General features: G+C 44.0%; 1 protein-coding gene across 1 annotated transcript; it reads left to right on the forward strand.

Moving 5' to 3' along the window:
- The first annotated feature begins 569 nt into the window (after positions 1 to 569).
- On the forward strand, positions 570 to 15,383 carry tubgcp3 (tubulin gamma complex component 3). Its single transcript, XM_071464761.1, has 23 exons — positions 570 to 758; positions 1,889 to 1,996; positions 3,122 to 3,189; positions 3,431 to 3,508; positions 3,699 to 3,907; positions 4,709 to 4,887; positions 5,211 to 5,323; positions 6,557 to 6,682; positions 6,791 to 6,859; positions 6,944 to 7,076; positions 7,175 to 7,341; positions 8,634 to 8,744; positions 8,849 to 8,957; positions 9,722 to 9,911; positions 10,056 to 10,191; positions 10,327 to 10,395; positions 10,542 to 10,677; positions 10,790 to 10,878; positions 11,270 to 11,401; positions 11,499 to 11,639; positions 11,784 to 11,900; positions 12,024 to 12,118; positions 12,675 to 15,383. The coding sequence occupies exons 1-23, from the start codon at positions 683 to 685 to the stop codon at positions 12,739 to 12,741; spliced, it is 2,718 nt and encodes a 905-aa protein (XP_071320862.1). The 5' UTR covers positions 570 to 682; the 3' UTR covers positions 12,742 to 15,383.
- Positions 15,384 to 16,161: the final 778 nt, after the last annotated feature.

Consider the following 16,161-nt stretch of genomic DNA (forward strand, 5'->3'; position numbering starts at 1 on the left):
TAAAGCTGATTAAAGTGCAATTCCTGAAAGTTATAGTTTTTCACTTTGCAACCCTGTTTGAACTGTCAGAAATTGGCTATATTTTAAAAATTAAAAAAAAAAAAAAGATCTTATTTTTCTGGCCTATCCTCCATTCAATTCAAAATGCAATTGGCTATTGTCAGTATTAATTTGAGGCAATAAACACAGTTAGAGGTTACACAGTTCCTATGTTGTATAACATGTTTCCAGAATTTAGAAGTAAACATTCCTTAAGTGGTAAAATAATATGTAATCCATGGTTTCTTTTCCATCCTTATTTTTATTCTGACATAATAGAGCTTTAACTGTTTACTTAAATCCATTACACTCTACTATTATTATATTATACCATTATTTTATACAATTAACTTCTATTTAGTTAGTGTTATGTGGCAGTGTTTCCATTTTAGCCTGATATTTCATCCCCATTCATTCATCCTTGCTGATACTCATGCAAGGCTTCACCATGAGTGAGAAATTCCGTGCTTTTACTTTGAAGGGAACATGGCGTCAGCTGCGGTCATATTCTTCCTGCTTCGTGCCAGCTTGGCTCAACTTGTCAAAATGGCGGTGCTCATAGTGGGAGACCGGAGTTAGTGCATATTATCCAGTGGCATTTATCATTTGCTGGGCAGCTCACAAACGTTAGCCACGGACAGTAATGGCGACCCTGGACCAGAAATCACCCAATGTGCTTCTCCAGAGCCTCTGCTGCAGAATCACCGGGAAAAGCGAAGGTACATCAGCTGACGTTAGCCTGCTCCGCGCCAGTCCGGATCCGTGCACTGCTCGGAAACGTCAAAGCGAACCTCATTCAAAAAATCGGCACTTTGTCGTTGCTCTTCACATTTCTACTCACACATATTTTACCCATAAGTTAAAGACATGGAGGGAATCTTTATCATCTAGTGACAAATTCGGCGTATAATTCCCACACCAGACCGGTATCATTTTATTAATAATTAAACTTTTTACACTGCTAGCGCTCTCTCAGCCTGAAAGCGAATGATGTAGAAAACGGTTGATGTTTCACTGAAATTACTGCTGCTTGGTCTGTTGGACACATGCCGAACTGAAGACAGTATATTATTAATGTCTTAACGGTCTTTCAGTGCACTTGCATATGTCAAACTGAGTTAAAAAAAATAAATAAATAAAGCTGATGTTTGTTATCACTTTAGCTGTGTAGGAATACGGCACGTAAGCGGGGCTAGGTGAGCGTAGCTGTCAGCCAATGGGCTCTGCTATGAGCACATACATCCCGCTCACCAGCTTCATGGTACTCCCAGCTGTTACTGTAAAACACCATTAGCTCTGGTTTGATCAGCTGGTTAGCTGTTCACTTCAGCTATCTGGAAACCTGCTAGCCAGTTAGCTCCCATAGTGAGCAATGCACTGTTTGCATGGTTGCTGGATGCACTTGTGTGCTGCTAGCTGCAGGCCTCTGCTGGATGCAGGCATCTCAGAGGAAGGTTAGCATGTTTGATCAGAGCTGGATCTTGTGTTTTTTCAGTCACTTTGACGCGACTGCAGCTCTATCTCCATCTTTACTCCATCTCCAGATGACAAAGCTTGGCAGTGTTGACAGAAGTATAAGCTGTAATTTTTGTGATCCAATAACATCCAGTGTTAGCCACTAATTTTGTTCCATCATTCACAACCACTTTTCAAAGCCATAGCCCATTAACATCACTGTCCTAGTAAGTTTAAAGATTTATACTGTGTATTTCCAGCTTTTTGAAAACGACTGGGGAAAAATGTGGAGTAGTAGCAGCAAAAACTCCTGATCATAACTGATGGGTTGTTTTTTTTTTTTTTTACATGACTTCCATGACCTTTAGTCATTACTGGTTATTTATTTTTCCAGCTGAAGTTGCCCACCAGTTCCAGTATGCAGTGAGAGTCATTGGCAGTAACTACGCCCCCACTATTGAACGGGATGAGTTCCTGGTGTCGGAGAAGATCAAGAAGGAATGTAAGTGACATCTGGGCCAACACTGTCATACTGTAGGTCACTGAGCTGCTGCAGCAGAGGTGATGAACTCATTATCCATCATTAACCTACGGTGCATGACTCTGTTTTGTCTGTGTGGCATTTCCTCTCATTCAGAAATAAATCTGTGCGCCTCTGCTGCCGTCACGCAGTCCTGTGCGTCTCTTTGTGCACTTTTATGTTGGAGCCACTTCACAAAAAAGTCAAAAATCTTTATTGCACCACAATAGCTAATCCTCGGCGACTATCTTAGTAGCCAAGGTGGCACCATCAGTGGGAAAACATTGATCCAAGCCAGAACAGAAATAGCGCAGCTCTTACTGTACAGTTTTATTTATCCCAGATTTTAAGGTGGATTTATTGGAATTTTGATAAAGTATTTTTTTAAGACCACACAGCTGCAGTAAAAATGATAATCCAGGTAAAACAGGCAGCCACTGAGTGGACTTATATATTGGTTCCTGCTGTGATTAAATCAGATTTAGTCAAGTTTAACTTGAATCACCAGAGTTCACTCATGTGGAAGAATTTATTTATTTTATTTATTTAAAAACAGCCATGGAAATACCATTAGTCAGACAGCTCTTGGTCCCATCTGTGACATGTCCTACCAGAGCTGCCAGTTAGATGTTAATACAGAAACCAGCTAAAGAATTAAAAGGATGAGTGTGGTTTTTATTCTGTCGAAAGTAAATGTTCTGTATTGTGTCAGGCAGCAACATGCAGACAGGAATCCCTGATATTGTTCCGGTCTGAAAAGCTTTTGAAATGTGTCATTGTAATGAAGGTCTCAAGTCTTTTTCTATTCACAGTGGCGCAGTAATGACAGGTTTCCTTGTGCTGCAGAACAGAGCAAGTTGTGCTGTCAGCCTCCTGTCGGCTGCTCATCTTCCTCAGCAGTTGAATTCCTGAATTCTTTTGTTTTGCTGTGCAGTTAAAAAAGCGGCTATAGTTCATCACCCATGTTCGTTCTCCTTATAGGCTCTCTGTCGGTTATAAATCAATTGGGGAACAAACAATCAAATCATGTTAAAACCTGCAGGGTTGGATAAAGTAATGTTTCCGTTCAAACATCCCAGCTGACAGTTTGTCTCGATGCTGTTGCAGTGCTGAAGCAGAGGAGGGAAGCAGATGCTGCTCTGTTCTCTGAGCTGCACAGAAAACTACAGACACAGGTTGGTATTTATTTATTTTATCTTTTTTTAAGCAGAACTGTGGTCTCATAAACATTCATGTAGAATCTGATCCAAGTATCTCATTTAAACCAGTGCCGATTACAGAGTCACATAGACTGTCAATGTCAAATGTATTATTTTATTTATACATTAATTATACATGACCTTATTTGTTGATTGTCGATATTTTGATGTGGTGCACTGGCAGATTGTGATGATGTTGTGTTCGCTGTTTTGTCAGAGCGTTCTGAAGCACCGCTGGTCTGTTCTCTACCTGCTGCTCAGCCTCTCTGAAGACCCCCGCAAACCGTCCACCAGGGTGAGGGACACGCTCATGTCTCGGGCTTTCATTCAGTCCCATTCACATTTCTTTCATTGTGTTTATGGGTATTAATTTGCTTATATTTGCTATTGTAATTTTTTAAATTTTAAATACTTAATATTAGCGTCATAATAACAGTAACTGACTTGAGACCCTCACCTCCTTGCTGTCTCCCTGTCCTTCCCAGGTTGGTAACTATGGGGCACTGTTTGCCCAGGCCCTCCCCAGGGACGCCCACTCCACCCCGTTCTATTGCACCCGGCCTCAGAGCCTGGCCCTGAGCTACGGGGAGAGAAGCGGCGGGCTGTCGGCCAGCGTGGGGACCAGCGGCATCTCCAGTCTGGGGGTCTACACGCTGAACGGGCCCACGCCAACGCCGCAGTCCCTGCTGGCTGGGTAAGCATCTTCATCTGCACTTCCTTCACACACAGCCGCGCCGGTTGAAGACGCAGTCTATCTTCTATCACTGCTGGTCTGCAGTCAGTTTTATTGCTTCTTAATGGATACACTTTATTCAGCTCCAGATGCACTTAAACAAACTGTGGACCTGACGCCAACATTTCGCTTTGAATGATACCTACACTTGCTCTGTGTACTGTTCGTATACAGTATGAAGACTTTTAATGACAAAACAACCCTGTAGTCTGTATAATTATGAGGTCATTAGTTGAGAGAGGCCACTGACATCTTCATACCTGAATCACACCTCAGCTGTGTTTGGGCAGTTTCACCTGAAGGCCTCTGGAGAGAACAGTGTAAAAACAGGAAGCATCAATTATCACCAGCGAACGAAACATCGAGGCATCAGAAGGCCATTTAATTCCATTTCTCCTCATTAATAATGCAGGAGGCCTACAGTTACGAAATGACCACTGAGCTGTCTGAGCTCACCCGTTTAATTGAGAAAGGGCGGCTCGTGACTCCGTACATAAAAAAAGGCCTCGTGGCTTTGAATTGTAATCTATACTCACACAGTAGCAGCGCTTTAATTATGCAAAGGTGGGTGTCGTCGTTCTGACCTCGAAGTGAGCTGAGGTGTTGGCCTTGTTTGTTTTAGTCACTATTAAACATAAAGAGGTTCTGACACACACTCTTGTTGCCTTGAATCTTGGAAAAAGTGCTTAAAGATATTAAATGGTGCCTCTTAAAAAGCGTGTGGGCCATGAAACAGTGTGTGTGTGTGTTTGTGTGTTTCAGTCAACCCCCTCAGTCTGCAGCTGGTGGCGGTCAGCCTCTGGGCTCTCGACTGGCCTGGGCTCTTCCTGTCAGCTCCTCCCCTTCCTCCGCTTTGGCCCCACCAGGCACCCGGCTGCCCCTCGGACCTCCGGCTCTGTCCACCAGAGTGGTCCGACCTCGGCGAGACGGCGACACAGGTGGTGAGTGATGTGTATGAACCCAGGATGACGTTAATGTCCGTAAGCAGCGCAGGTTACAGGCTGACATCAATAATGTGTTTGATTTGTATGTTAATACACACACTTACCTGTTAGTCAGAGATCACGTCTTTAGACAATATCCATCGTTGCTCGTTTCGTAGTTTCACATTTTTGGTTGTTTGATTTCATCTTATTCAAATTTGCTACAATTCAGATGGTATAAAACCCAAACTTTCACTGTGACTCAAATGTTTTTCCTTCAAGCTGTATTGTTTTTTGAACGTGTAGTAAATGCTTTGTCCTCTCGTCCTCTGCCGGTGCAGGGGAGGTGACAGAGGCGGCGCTGGTGCGAGACATCCTCTACGTCTTCCAGGGAATCGATGGCAAGTTCATCAAGATGAGCGCCCAGGACAACTGCTACAAAATAGACAGCAAGGTACCTGGACCTGCGTCGGGGCTTGTAAAGCTTTTAATGGACTAATCGGTTCAGTGGATCGCACACATTACCCAGAGTAACCCAACAGTACAGTACAGTTCAGGTCATCATCATCATCATCATCATCGCACAACAACTGCTACCACGCAGACCAGAAGGTGAACAGAGGGAACTGGTGCAGGGAGCATTAGACCAATGATGCGACGGATCTGCGGCATTAATTCTAGTTGTTTGCCGTCTTACTTCGGAGAGAGTCTGATTAAGATTTTCCACTTAAGCGCAGCCGAAGTGAAGGTCGCCACATATTGAGAGCAGATGATATGAAATCAAGACTATTGTTGATGATTGGACTTTAAAAGAAAGATTCAACAGATCAATACCGAGCTCTTTGGCTCCAAGCCGCATCGACCTCCCTCTGCTCCCTTTTCTTTCCCCTCTCCTGTCAATTTTCTTCCCCCCCCCCTTCTCTCTCATATCGTGGAGAGGAAGGCCTCAGATGTAACCTGTCCCATATTCTCTCAGTGGCGCTAAACATAGACCTGTGGTCAATCTGCCAGTGAGACCAGAGATAAATGAGTCCAGGATGGAGATACTTTGGACTCTTCTTCGGCCACTTAACCTCTCTGTAAAGAGGTTTTGTTAAGCAGATGAAAATTTAATGCTTCATTAAACGTGAGCTCCTGCCCAGCTGGGAAACAAATGCCATGCCAATTACAGTTGGGCACATTATGTAAGTCACGATAATCTCCACGACGTAACTCCATCCAGGCTTTCCACGTGAAATTTGTGAGTGTGCACTGAAAGTCTGGTTGAAGTGTAATTGTCTGTATCAGTGACTTGTTTATTGTAATCGGTGTCCTCTGCTGAGTGCCCAGTGCATCGTAGCCTCTAAAATCTGTGGAAGATTTCCTCAAAACAACAGAGCTACGAGCCTGATTGGATTATGAGACATCAGACCCCAAGGCACAGATGCCTAAAAGGCCCCGTCTTCAACCACTTGGCGCTCGTTTTGCATCTGACATTACACAGATTTACCATAACTCTAACCTACTGTCACTCCTCACCCTAAATATTATACAGATAATGAGTAGATAGCCAACATTAAAGATCTGGGCTGTCATTCTCCTGTTGTTGACACACTAAATAATCATACGCACACGTGTCATTGCAATTCATACAAGTTTATCACAAGTTGAATGTGTGTGTGTTGTGGTGTGTGCTCGGCCTCACCAGGTGGTGCTGTGCAAGTCCCTGAGGGACACCAGCAGCAGACTGGCCGAGCTCGGCTGGCTCCACAACAAAGTCAGGAAGTACACGGACGCCAGGAGTCTGGACCGCGCCTTTGGGCTGGTGGGACAGGTGTGTCTGCGCTCGCCATGTGTTGATATGTTGATCTGTTCTTTTTTTAGCTAATCCTCCGCTAATGCATATCTTTCCATCTAATGTGTGTCCCCTCTGCGTCCTCAGAGCTTCTGTGCCTCGCTCCACCAGGAGCTGAAGGAGTACTACAGGCTGCTGTCCGTCCTCCACTCCCAGGTACAGAGAGGGATGATGTTCAGAAGCGAAATAACAGAAAAGATGGTGGATGGTGACATTGACCCGTGTGTGTGTGTGTTGTAGTTGCAGGTTGAGGACGACCAAGGTGTGAACGTGTGCACAGAGAGCAGCCTGACTCTCAGGAGGCTGCTGGTTTGGATGTATGACCCCAAAGTCCGGCTCAAAACGCTAGCAGCCCTCGTCGACTACTGCCAAGGTTGGTTGTGGTGATTTGGGTTTAACACGTGATGTGAATAGGAATTTCCCTCAGCGTGTGTGTGTGTTAATCTGTTTGTGTGTGTTGGTTGTGTTCAGGTCGAAAGGGGGGCGAGCTGGCCTCAGCCGTCCACGCCTACGGGAAAACGGGAGACCCACAGATGAGAGCGCTGGTTCAACACATTCTCAGCCTGGTGTCACACCCCATCCTCAACTTCCTATACAGGTGGATCTATGATGGAGAGCTGGAAGACACCTACCATGAGGTACACACCTCTTTCTCATCTTGTGCGTTTTGGAAAAATCTCCAGACTGGAAACTGTGGTTGTAATCATCCGAAATGTGGTGCAGTGTGTGTGTATCCGGAATTTACAGCTCAGTGCTGGAAATTGTTCTGTTTAACTCCTCTGACGTTTGACCCCAGTGAGAGAGAAGATTGGTAGGAGGAGGAGGAGGAGGAGGGAGAGAGAGAAATAAAAGAGAGGTAGAGGTGAGGCAGGACAGCTTTTCAAATGAGAACTGATGAGAGGAGTGTAATGGAGAACCCGCTGATGGATGTTTCTCCTTTACTTTTCCCTGCTCCCTCTTTCTCTTTCTCTCTCACTCAGTATTTATGTGTCCAGCATTAACCATTACTTGTGCTGCTCTTAAGTGCTGTGTTTAAGGAAACGGAGACAAAGTTATTGCACCTTTCAGGAGGGAAATTACCCAGTAGATCACACCTACACTGTCTGTGAAAACAGGTGCAATAAACAACGCCTATACACATGGGGGGAAAAAACATCTGAAGTAAATATGAGATGTTTTAGATCATAACACGACACAGCAGTATTATTGTGCACAAACAACTCAGATATAGATTTGTTAATTATCTTTATTATATTTTACCTGCAAAATATTCTTGTTCTGTACAGTCTGGTATTTTCCTGATCTTTGTAGCACCTTATGTTTTCGTTTTCCGTTCTCACCTCATAGAAAAACGAGTCATTAAACATCAGAAATCAATTTTATTAACCAAACACATCATAAAGAAATATGTTGGCAATGAGATACACACACACACACATACAAAGCTCAGAGCGGAGGAAAAAGGACGTAATAAGACTTCCCCTGCTCCTGATGCTGCTGTCCATGCAACTGCTACTTGCAGGTGAAATGATTCCAAGCAAATTACACATTAAAAGATGAAATCATTGGCGGATTGAATTATATGTGGGATTTTGTTTACATGCGCCATATTGTTTTCTAACTCGACTTTAATTCCAGCTAAAAGGCTGTAAGAGCGAGTTCATAGATGTATCGGCATACACAGAGTGCACAGCCCTCAGCTCGCCCTTTACAGAGCCAGCTGAAGCTTGTGCACGAGCCTCTGAAGTAAATCTAAGTGAAAGTGACAAAGGAGGAGAACCTCTGTCATGGACTGCACGCTGAGTCCGTAGAGTGTTTAATCACTGTTCGACCCTCAACTTTAGTTTGTCAAATGTTATATTTGAATCCATTCAAGTTAAGAGATTAATCAATTCTACTGTAAATAAATCTGTAATGTGTGTGTGTGTAGTTCTTTGTAGCATCAGATCCCAACGTAAAGACCGACCGTCTGTGGCATGACAAGTACTCCCTCAGGAAGTCTATGATCCCCTCCTTCATCACCATGGACCAGGCCCGCAAGGTACACACACACACGATCACACATGTTCACAATAGATCAGAGTTATTGGCTCTCCACATCTTTTTTTGTTTATTATCTCTTAACTCTCATCTCTCCCCCTCTAGGTTCTACTGATCGGTAAATCCATCAACTTCCTGCATCAGGTTTGTCACGACAGAACGCCGCCGGGCAAAATCACGGCAGCGTCCAAGTCTGCAGACACACCTAAAGATGGTAGGAGTCTCAGCTGCTCTCGCACTCTGTTGTTGACGTGGAAACAGTTTGACAACTCAAATGTCTGGACTTGCTTTCTGGGCATAATTTGGATGAAAAGAGTTTTTGCAACACCTGGTTATGGGACATTATCCGCAGAAATTACCAGCCAGAGCATTAACACACAATATGGTATTGCTGGCTTTATTGCCAGTCTTTATTGTTGTGTTTTCCTTTTTCCAGTGTTGTTATTGAATCAAGCACACTAATGATATTGACCAATAAGAAGCCTCTTTTTTTTTTTTTTTTTTTTTAATGTCGTCCTCGTCGTATTGATGTTGTTACATCGACGCAGGCTGGTGGACAGGCAGAGATCGATGCTCTTACCGTCCGCTGGCCTTGTCCTCCTCTCCTTCTGACTATGAAGTGGAAACAAGTATACTTAGCCATGTTCTATTGATTCAGTCTGTAGGACTTCATCAGACCAGTTTGATCCGCAGCTTTTACTGTATCTGTTGAAGGGCAGCACGCTCGCTTCTTGGTTGGAGCGGGAGAGGATGTTTGTGTGGTTCACCCAGAGTCCAGTCAAACGTTTAGCACATTTTTTTGGCTTTCTGTTCTCCTCCATGTTTTTTTGTATAAAAAATATAGAGAATATATCACTTCTATAGCAGTTGATGTAATGATGGACAAAAAAACAGAGCATCAAATCCTTGTTTCTGTTCCTGTAAAAACAGCCAGTGTGTGTAACATGCCGTGTAATTATTATCTCCTCGCTGTCGTAGCTGCAGAGCTGCTGTCAGACCTGGAGGGGGCGTTTCAGGAGAAGATCGATGCTGCCTACTTTGACACCAGCAAATACCTGCTGGACGTCCTCAACCGCAACTACCTGCTGCTGGAGCACCTGCAGGCCATGAGGAGGTACCTGCTGCTGGGCCAGGGAGACTTCATCAGGCACCTGATGGACCTGCTCAAGTTAGTAACAATATGCTTTTGATAGATCTTCTCTTTTCAAACGCTACTCCTGCTGCTTTGTACGTGTAAAGCACAGATGTAGCATCAGAATATTCAACAGCCTGCAAGTCTCATTTCACCGTATCCCAATTATTTTTGTCCCAGACCAGAGTTGGTGCGTCCTGCCACCACTTTGTACCAACACAACCTGACTGGTATCTTAGAAACGGCAGTCAGAGCCACCAACGCTCAGTTTGACAACGCAGAGATCCTCAAGAGGCTCGATGTTCGCCTGCTGGAGGTAACGTGTGTGTGTGTGTGTGTGTGTGTGTGTGTGTGTGTGTGTGTGTGTGTGTGTGTGTGTGCGCGAGGGTGCTGTGCGGTGCTGCAAAGTGTGATGTCAGCAGGTCCTCACTGTGTCGTTTATTGGCTCCAGGTGTCTCCCGGTGATACAGGCTGGGATGTTTTCAGTCTGGACTACCATGTTGATGGACCCATCGCTACGGTAACACTCACATTCTCCTTCACATACGGTTTGCAACATATTGGACATGTTTTTATCTCTGCAGAACTATTGTGCGAATGTGGAATTGAGTTAATGTTCGTGAATTGCTGGTGTGTGCTATCTGCGTGTGTGTGTGTGTGCCCCAGGTGTTTACGAGGGAATGTATGGGCCACTACCTGCGTGTGTTTAATTTCCTGTGGAGGGCCAAGAGGATGGAGTACACACTGACTGACATCTGGAAGGGACAGATGTGCAATGCCAAGCTGCTGAAAACCATGCCTGGTACATAAACTTGTTGCATTATCCTGCCTGTGTGGTTTTTTTTTGTTTGTTTTTTTGCTGTTTTTGTCTGTGACGTCATTTATTCAATGTCAGTGGATCTCTCACCCTCCAGAGTTGTCCGGCGTGCTGCACCAGTGTCACATCCTGGCCTCCGAGATGGTCCACTTCATCCACCAAATGCAGTACTACATCACCTTCGAGGTCAGAGCATTAGCGGTGCCGGTGCCATCGCAGGCTGTAAAGCATCAGTGAAAAGCAGTAATTACAGCGGGGGGGGGGGGGTTGATCTGCTGTGTCTGTTAAATGCAACGCCGCCTGAATTCTGATTTACAGCTTCCTTGAAGTCACTCAGAAGGTTGCTGGTTCGAGTCCAGACCGATGAGCCACTGAAAGTCAGACTGATGGGGTTGTTTTTAGGCAGGTTTTACTGTTGAGTAAAATCAATGAGTAAAAGTAAAGATTTCTCGGCTCAGACGTCTGATAAAATGATTATAAGAATAACAATAAGAAAAACATATTGACTGTAGACAGGGAGGCGCCACCATTACATCAAAGGTGAAGTGTGTGTGTATGTGTCCTTGTGTGTGGGCAGGTGCTGGAGTGCTCCTGGGACGAGCTGTGGAACAAAGTGCAGCAGGCTCAGGACCTCGATCACATCATCGCTGCCCATGAAGTCTTCCTGGACACGATCATCTCCAGATGCCTGCTGGACAACAACAGCAGGGTAACGCACAAACACACACAAGCAGAAATTACTCTGGCCTTTGTTTACACACACACACACACACGTCTTTGAATTCTCTTTCTACTGGTCCATCCAGTCTCTTTTGAACCAGCTGAGGGCCATATTTGACCAGATCATAGAGTTTCAGAGCGCCCAGGACTCCCTCTACCGCTCTGCCCTGGAGGAGCTCACCCTCAGACTGCAGTATGAGGAGAAGAAGCAGCAGAGAGAAGAGGAGGTGAGGAGCAGAGGAGGAAATGAGGTTTCTGGGCCGGTGATGAGCTACAGAAAAAGAGAGCGGGATGTTGGGAACATAATAGCTCTGAAAGGTGTGATATTTTTACCGCGATCGACTAACCTCTCTCAATCCGTGCCGACTCAGGGTCAGTGGGGAGTGACGGCCGAACAGGAGGCAGAGGAGAAGAGGAGGATTCAGGAGTTCCAGGAAACCATACCAAAGATGCGCTCCCAGCTGCGCATTCTCACCCACTTCTACCAGGTACCAGCCCGAGCCACCTCCGGGAGCAGCTGTCACTCATCTGGATTTGTTGCATGTCTAAGTGCAACCAGCCGTTACATAAATCTGTTCTGTTTCCCTCCTCCCCCTCCCTCCCTCCCTCAGAGCATCGTCCAGCAGTTCCTGGTGCTGCTGATGACAAGTTCAGATGAGAGCCTGCGCTTCCTGAGCTTCAGACTGGACTTCAACGAACACTACAGGTTTGTCTTTTAAGCACAGGAACCAAAACATCTTAAAAAGCTTTTCCATTGGCCCAAATCTAACATTGTCATGATCTAAAAATCAGGTTGTAAAATGTCTGTGGCAGACGGTGCAACAGGAGGAGGTCGTTTTAAAACAGTGTTCTTGAGTCACTTTGAAACGCAGCCTTGTTTCTACGTTACTGTTTTTCTGCAACACAACTGTTTTCAGGCGTGTTTCATATCCAATTATCTCAATGCAAAGTCAGAGACAAAACCAGTGGATATGAAGTCGTGTAGTGCAAGTGAATTTGTTTGGGACTTCAGCAACACGTTCAAACTGTTTTTTTTTTTAATAAATAAACCTCCAGAGGTGTCAGGCATTTTAAACGGATTATTACAAACCCTGACTTCAGGACCTGTTTCATTAGGGACTTGCTTGTGTTGCTTGTGCCACTGTTAGAAGATAGTTTCATTTACTTTAAACCATGTTTCTTATTAATATGTTGTAAATGTCAGTGGGGAATTCTTTGAGAGGAAACTGCCTTCAGTCACACAATTATCCCGCCCTCTACAGGGCCAGAGAGCCGAGGCTGCGAGCTTCACTCGGCGCCACTCGAGGGCGACGACCGTCAAATATCTGACACCAAGACGACGGCACTGACAAGCAACACTCCCGGCCATTGGAGCGTGGGGTATGACATCACAGAGAGGGGCCGACCAGCAGACTTTTAAGCGCTTCACGTTGAGATGATGTCATGCCTTGGAGGAGCGATCCTGTTCTGGTATCGCGGCTGTGGCGGCAGTCACCAAGTGATGACATCACAGCAGACGGCTCCAGCAAAGCCGGGATCGCAAACGACTAAAGTCCAGTAAACCAAACTTTTTTTTTAGAGCTTGTCGTGACACCCTAAACAGACTGCCCGGCGCTCGGCGAGAATTCTGCAAAAATATTGAGTAAATTTGGGAAAAGTGTGCGGCTGAGTGTGCGGAGGAAACGAAACGCTGCCGTCAGACCGAGCTCCCCGACTCACACAGGGCCACCTTACATGGCATGCCTTACTAATGAGGAAAAACAAAAACCTTTTCTCTCAGCACGGTTGCCAAATCTAGTCCCAACACACATAATGTATGTACATAGAGTTTATGCAAAAATGTATGTATGTGTGTGTATATATGCACTTGTCTGTACACGTCAACACCTGTGGCTTTGCATCCTCTCACTAGGGTTGGACAGATACGGGTGCGATATTGATATTTTTTCAATTTTGTATTTGTAGCAGTTATTAAAATTAACAATTGGGAGCATTTTTACTGCAGTCACTCCACAAGAGACAGTGTTTCTTCCCATTGCAGTGGGAAAAATATTACATTCAAAGCACTGTATGGACAGGCAGGAATCCTCAGCTTATTGAATATTGAATATTTATGGTCAATATTGGCACACCACTGTATCAGTCTAACCCTAGCGCTCCACTCTCCACCTTAAAATCCAGGGTTTTTTAGTACATCAGGTCAGCTGTCCACTCATAAACACACAGAGGATTTAGGATTTGGAATTGCCTACACAACACACACACACACACACACACACACACATGAAGACAAAAGTGGCTCATACAGACAAAAAGCTCCTTTATTTACACTCTGTATTAATATGTGCAGTTTGTTGATTTTAACCAGTTAGTGTTTGCCATTAGACTTGTAAGACGCCGGCGAGACGTTACCTTGACTGAGAACCGACCGATATAAAGAATGTTATCAAGGGTTCACTATGTATTTAAGTGTGGCTTCCCTCTGTTCCCCTGCTCCGTGTACAGCGTGTGCTTTTCTGTCTGTGTGAGAGATGGATCATGTCAAGGAAAACAATCCTCACAACAACCACAACAACCTCACTTTCTCTTGTCACTGCATAAACAATAAGAGCGATACACGTTCAAATATTTCAGTTCCGTTTAAATATTGTACATATTTCTAAATCAGAAAGAATCTAATGGTTATAAATGTGAACGCGGGCAGATTATTTTCTGAAACAAGTCTAGTCCCACGTTATAAATAAGAAAACAAGAGTGTTGTTGGGGTTATTAAGTGAGGTTTTCTCCATGTGCATATGAGATGAAGTTACTGACAGTATTCTGGTTCAGCGTAGGCTGTTGATCAGCCCCCAAATTGTTGCTTAATTGTTCAACTAGAATCTCTCGTTTTGTTTGTTAAAGACCATAAAAACCTTTTGGATTTGGTGATTTTATTTAAATGTTAAACAGACGAGGAGAAGCAGTGGGTACAGGCTGAAAAATGTCAACTGGACCCAAACCCAAAAATACCTGTCCAAGCTTTTACCGGTCAGAGAGACGCTTTTACTCCAAATTACACACTTCTACACTTACAATCAACCCTTGTTATGGCCCAGAACTGAACAGTGAGGTGAGAGTGTTACCTTTGCTTTGGCTCAAAAACCATCCGGGTCTTAACTGCTGTGGTAGGACATAACTATTTGCTGGATTTCCCTTGTAGTTCACATTCAGATGCTTTTCGCTTGTAGAAAAAGGCAGAAATGTTTGGTGAGATCGAAAAAGCCAAGTAGCATTTTAATCAGCAAGTTATACAATCATTTCCATACGAACAGCCATGAGCGTCGAACTCACCTTGTGGGAGCTCTGATCCTGGGTCAGGGAGCAGATGTTTCTAAAACTGCACATGCATTTGAAAGGATATGGTTAAATTACTAACAAACTTGCATCAAAATATAACGTGACACCTTTGTATTCCTCCTCACAGTGTCCCCACACTTGACTATACAATAATTCAGAGGTGGATATTAAAGTTTTGTTGGTTCGTTTGAGTTCTGATTTCAGTTTCTCAAGCAGTGCTGCTCAGTGAAAACATCAACAACTTAAACTATATTTCAGGTTTTGGGAAATCTTTTCACTTGGCAGCATGTACACAGATGTCCTCCAACATCAGCCCTGGAGTCTCTCTGCACAGATTCACCCGTAACAATCCACAGAGTGTGTGTGTGTGTGTGTGTGCAGAGAAGCTCCAGGTTAGATTTTTTTTCATTTTTACTGTTAGTGGAACAAATTGGTGCTGCATCTGGTCGTTAGACCAGCTAACTGCTTTCTGACAATGAATTTCCTTCATACACATGGATTTGAACAGCAAACTGAACCGGGGTCAGCACTCCTGCACTGTTTGTCTGTCCTCTGCATTGTATAGCACATGTATAGAGTATAGGGAAACAAACCATCCCGCTTCTTCTTTAATAAAATGTTTCTTTTTTTTAAAATGAATGTGTTTGCCTCTTTACTTGAAGCAGAATTGGTGATGCTGTGCTGCTCTGCCTCTGCGTTGATAGGAATGTGCTTTGACTTAGTGCCACCTTCTGGCAATAAGTAAAAGGTGATAAGAATGGAAAAAGATCATTTCAAGGTAATCTTTCCCGAAGAATCTGATGAATGTTAGTAGTTGAACACTGATTTTACTGTAAATCTTCTTCCCCCTGAACGATTTTCTCAAAAACTACTAAGACTTTATTCATAACTAAATTAGTTATTTGAATATCCAGACCTTCAATCCCTAGAGTAGATTTAATTTTTTTAAAAGCATTGGAGCCTACATTTCCCATAATTCACCAGCTTCTTTGGAGTTGACATTCCCTGCATTGTAAACACTTGCTTTTTTTTTTTTTTTTTTTAACTCTGCACATGCTTTTTTTGTTTTAAATTAGTTGTGTCCAACCCTGAGCGGAGACGACCCTGATGACATCACTATGACATCATCAGGGTCATTTTGTGAGACGAGCGCCCCTTTAACTGTTATTCAATTGTCTAATTAAACTGACAAGACATCCTTATTCAGCATATTGAACATATTGAAACGTCACTACAATAAAGTGTGACCATTTCAGTTTCGTACCAATGACAGTGACACTTTTGTCAGGACAGGTTCCCTCATGTTTTGCTCCAGGTGTGATTTGCCTTAAATGGATATAATAAAGTGGGTTTTGCAGTCACACCCACTCAGTTTTCATATTACAGAGTGAACGATGCAAGAGGTGAACCACT

Source organism: Trachinotus anak, unplaced genomic scaffold (assembly GCF_046630095.1).
Source record: "Trachinotus anak isolate AG129_WGS33_773 ecotype Australia unplaced genomic scaffold, CSIRO_AGI_Tana_v1 ptg000026l, whole genome shotgun sequence".
Classification (NCBI taxonomy): Eukaryota; Metazoa; Chordata; class Actinopteri; order Carangiformes; family Carangidae; genus Trachinotus; species Trachinotus anak.

Excerpts from the sequence above, each read along its gene's own strand:
- tubgcp3 (XM_071464761.1), top strand. The coding sequence starts at position 683 with ATGGCGACCCTGGACCAGAAATCACCCAATGTGCTTCTCCAGAGCCTC. Across the intron at positions 7,342-8,633 it reads TGGAAGACACCTACCATGAG|TTCTTTGTAGCATCAGATCC; the intron begins GTACACACCTCT and ends GTGTGTGTGTAG. Across the intron at positions 11,901-12,023 it reads TTCTCACCCACTTCTACCAG|AGCATCGTCCAGCAGTTCCT; the intron begins GTACCAGCCCGA and ends TCCCTCCCTCAG.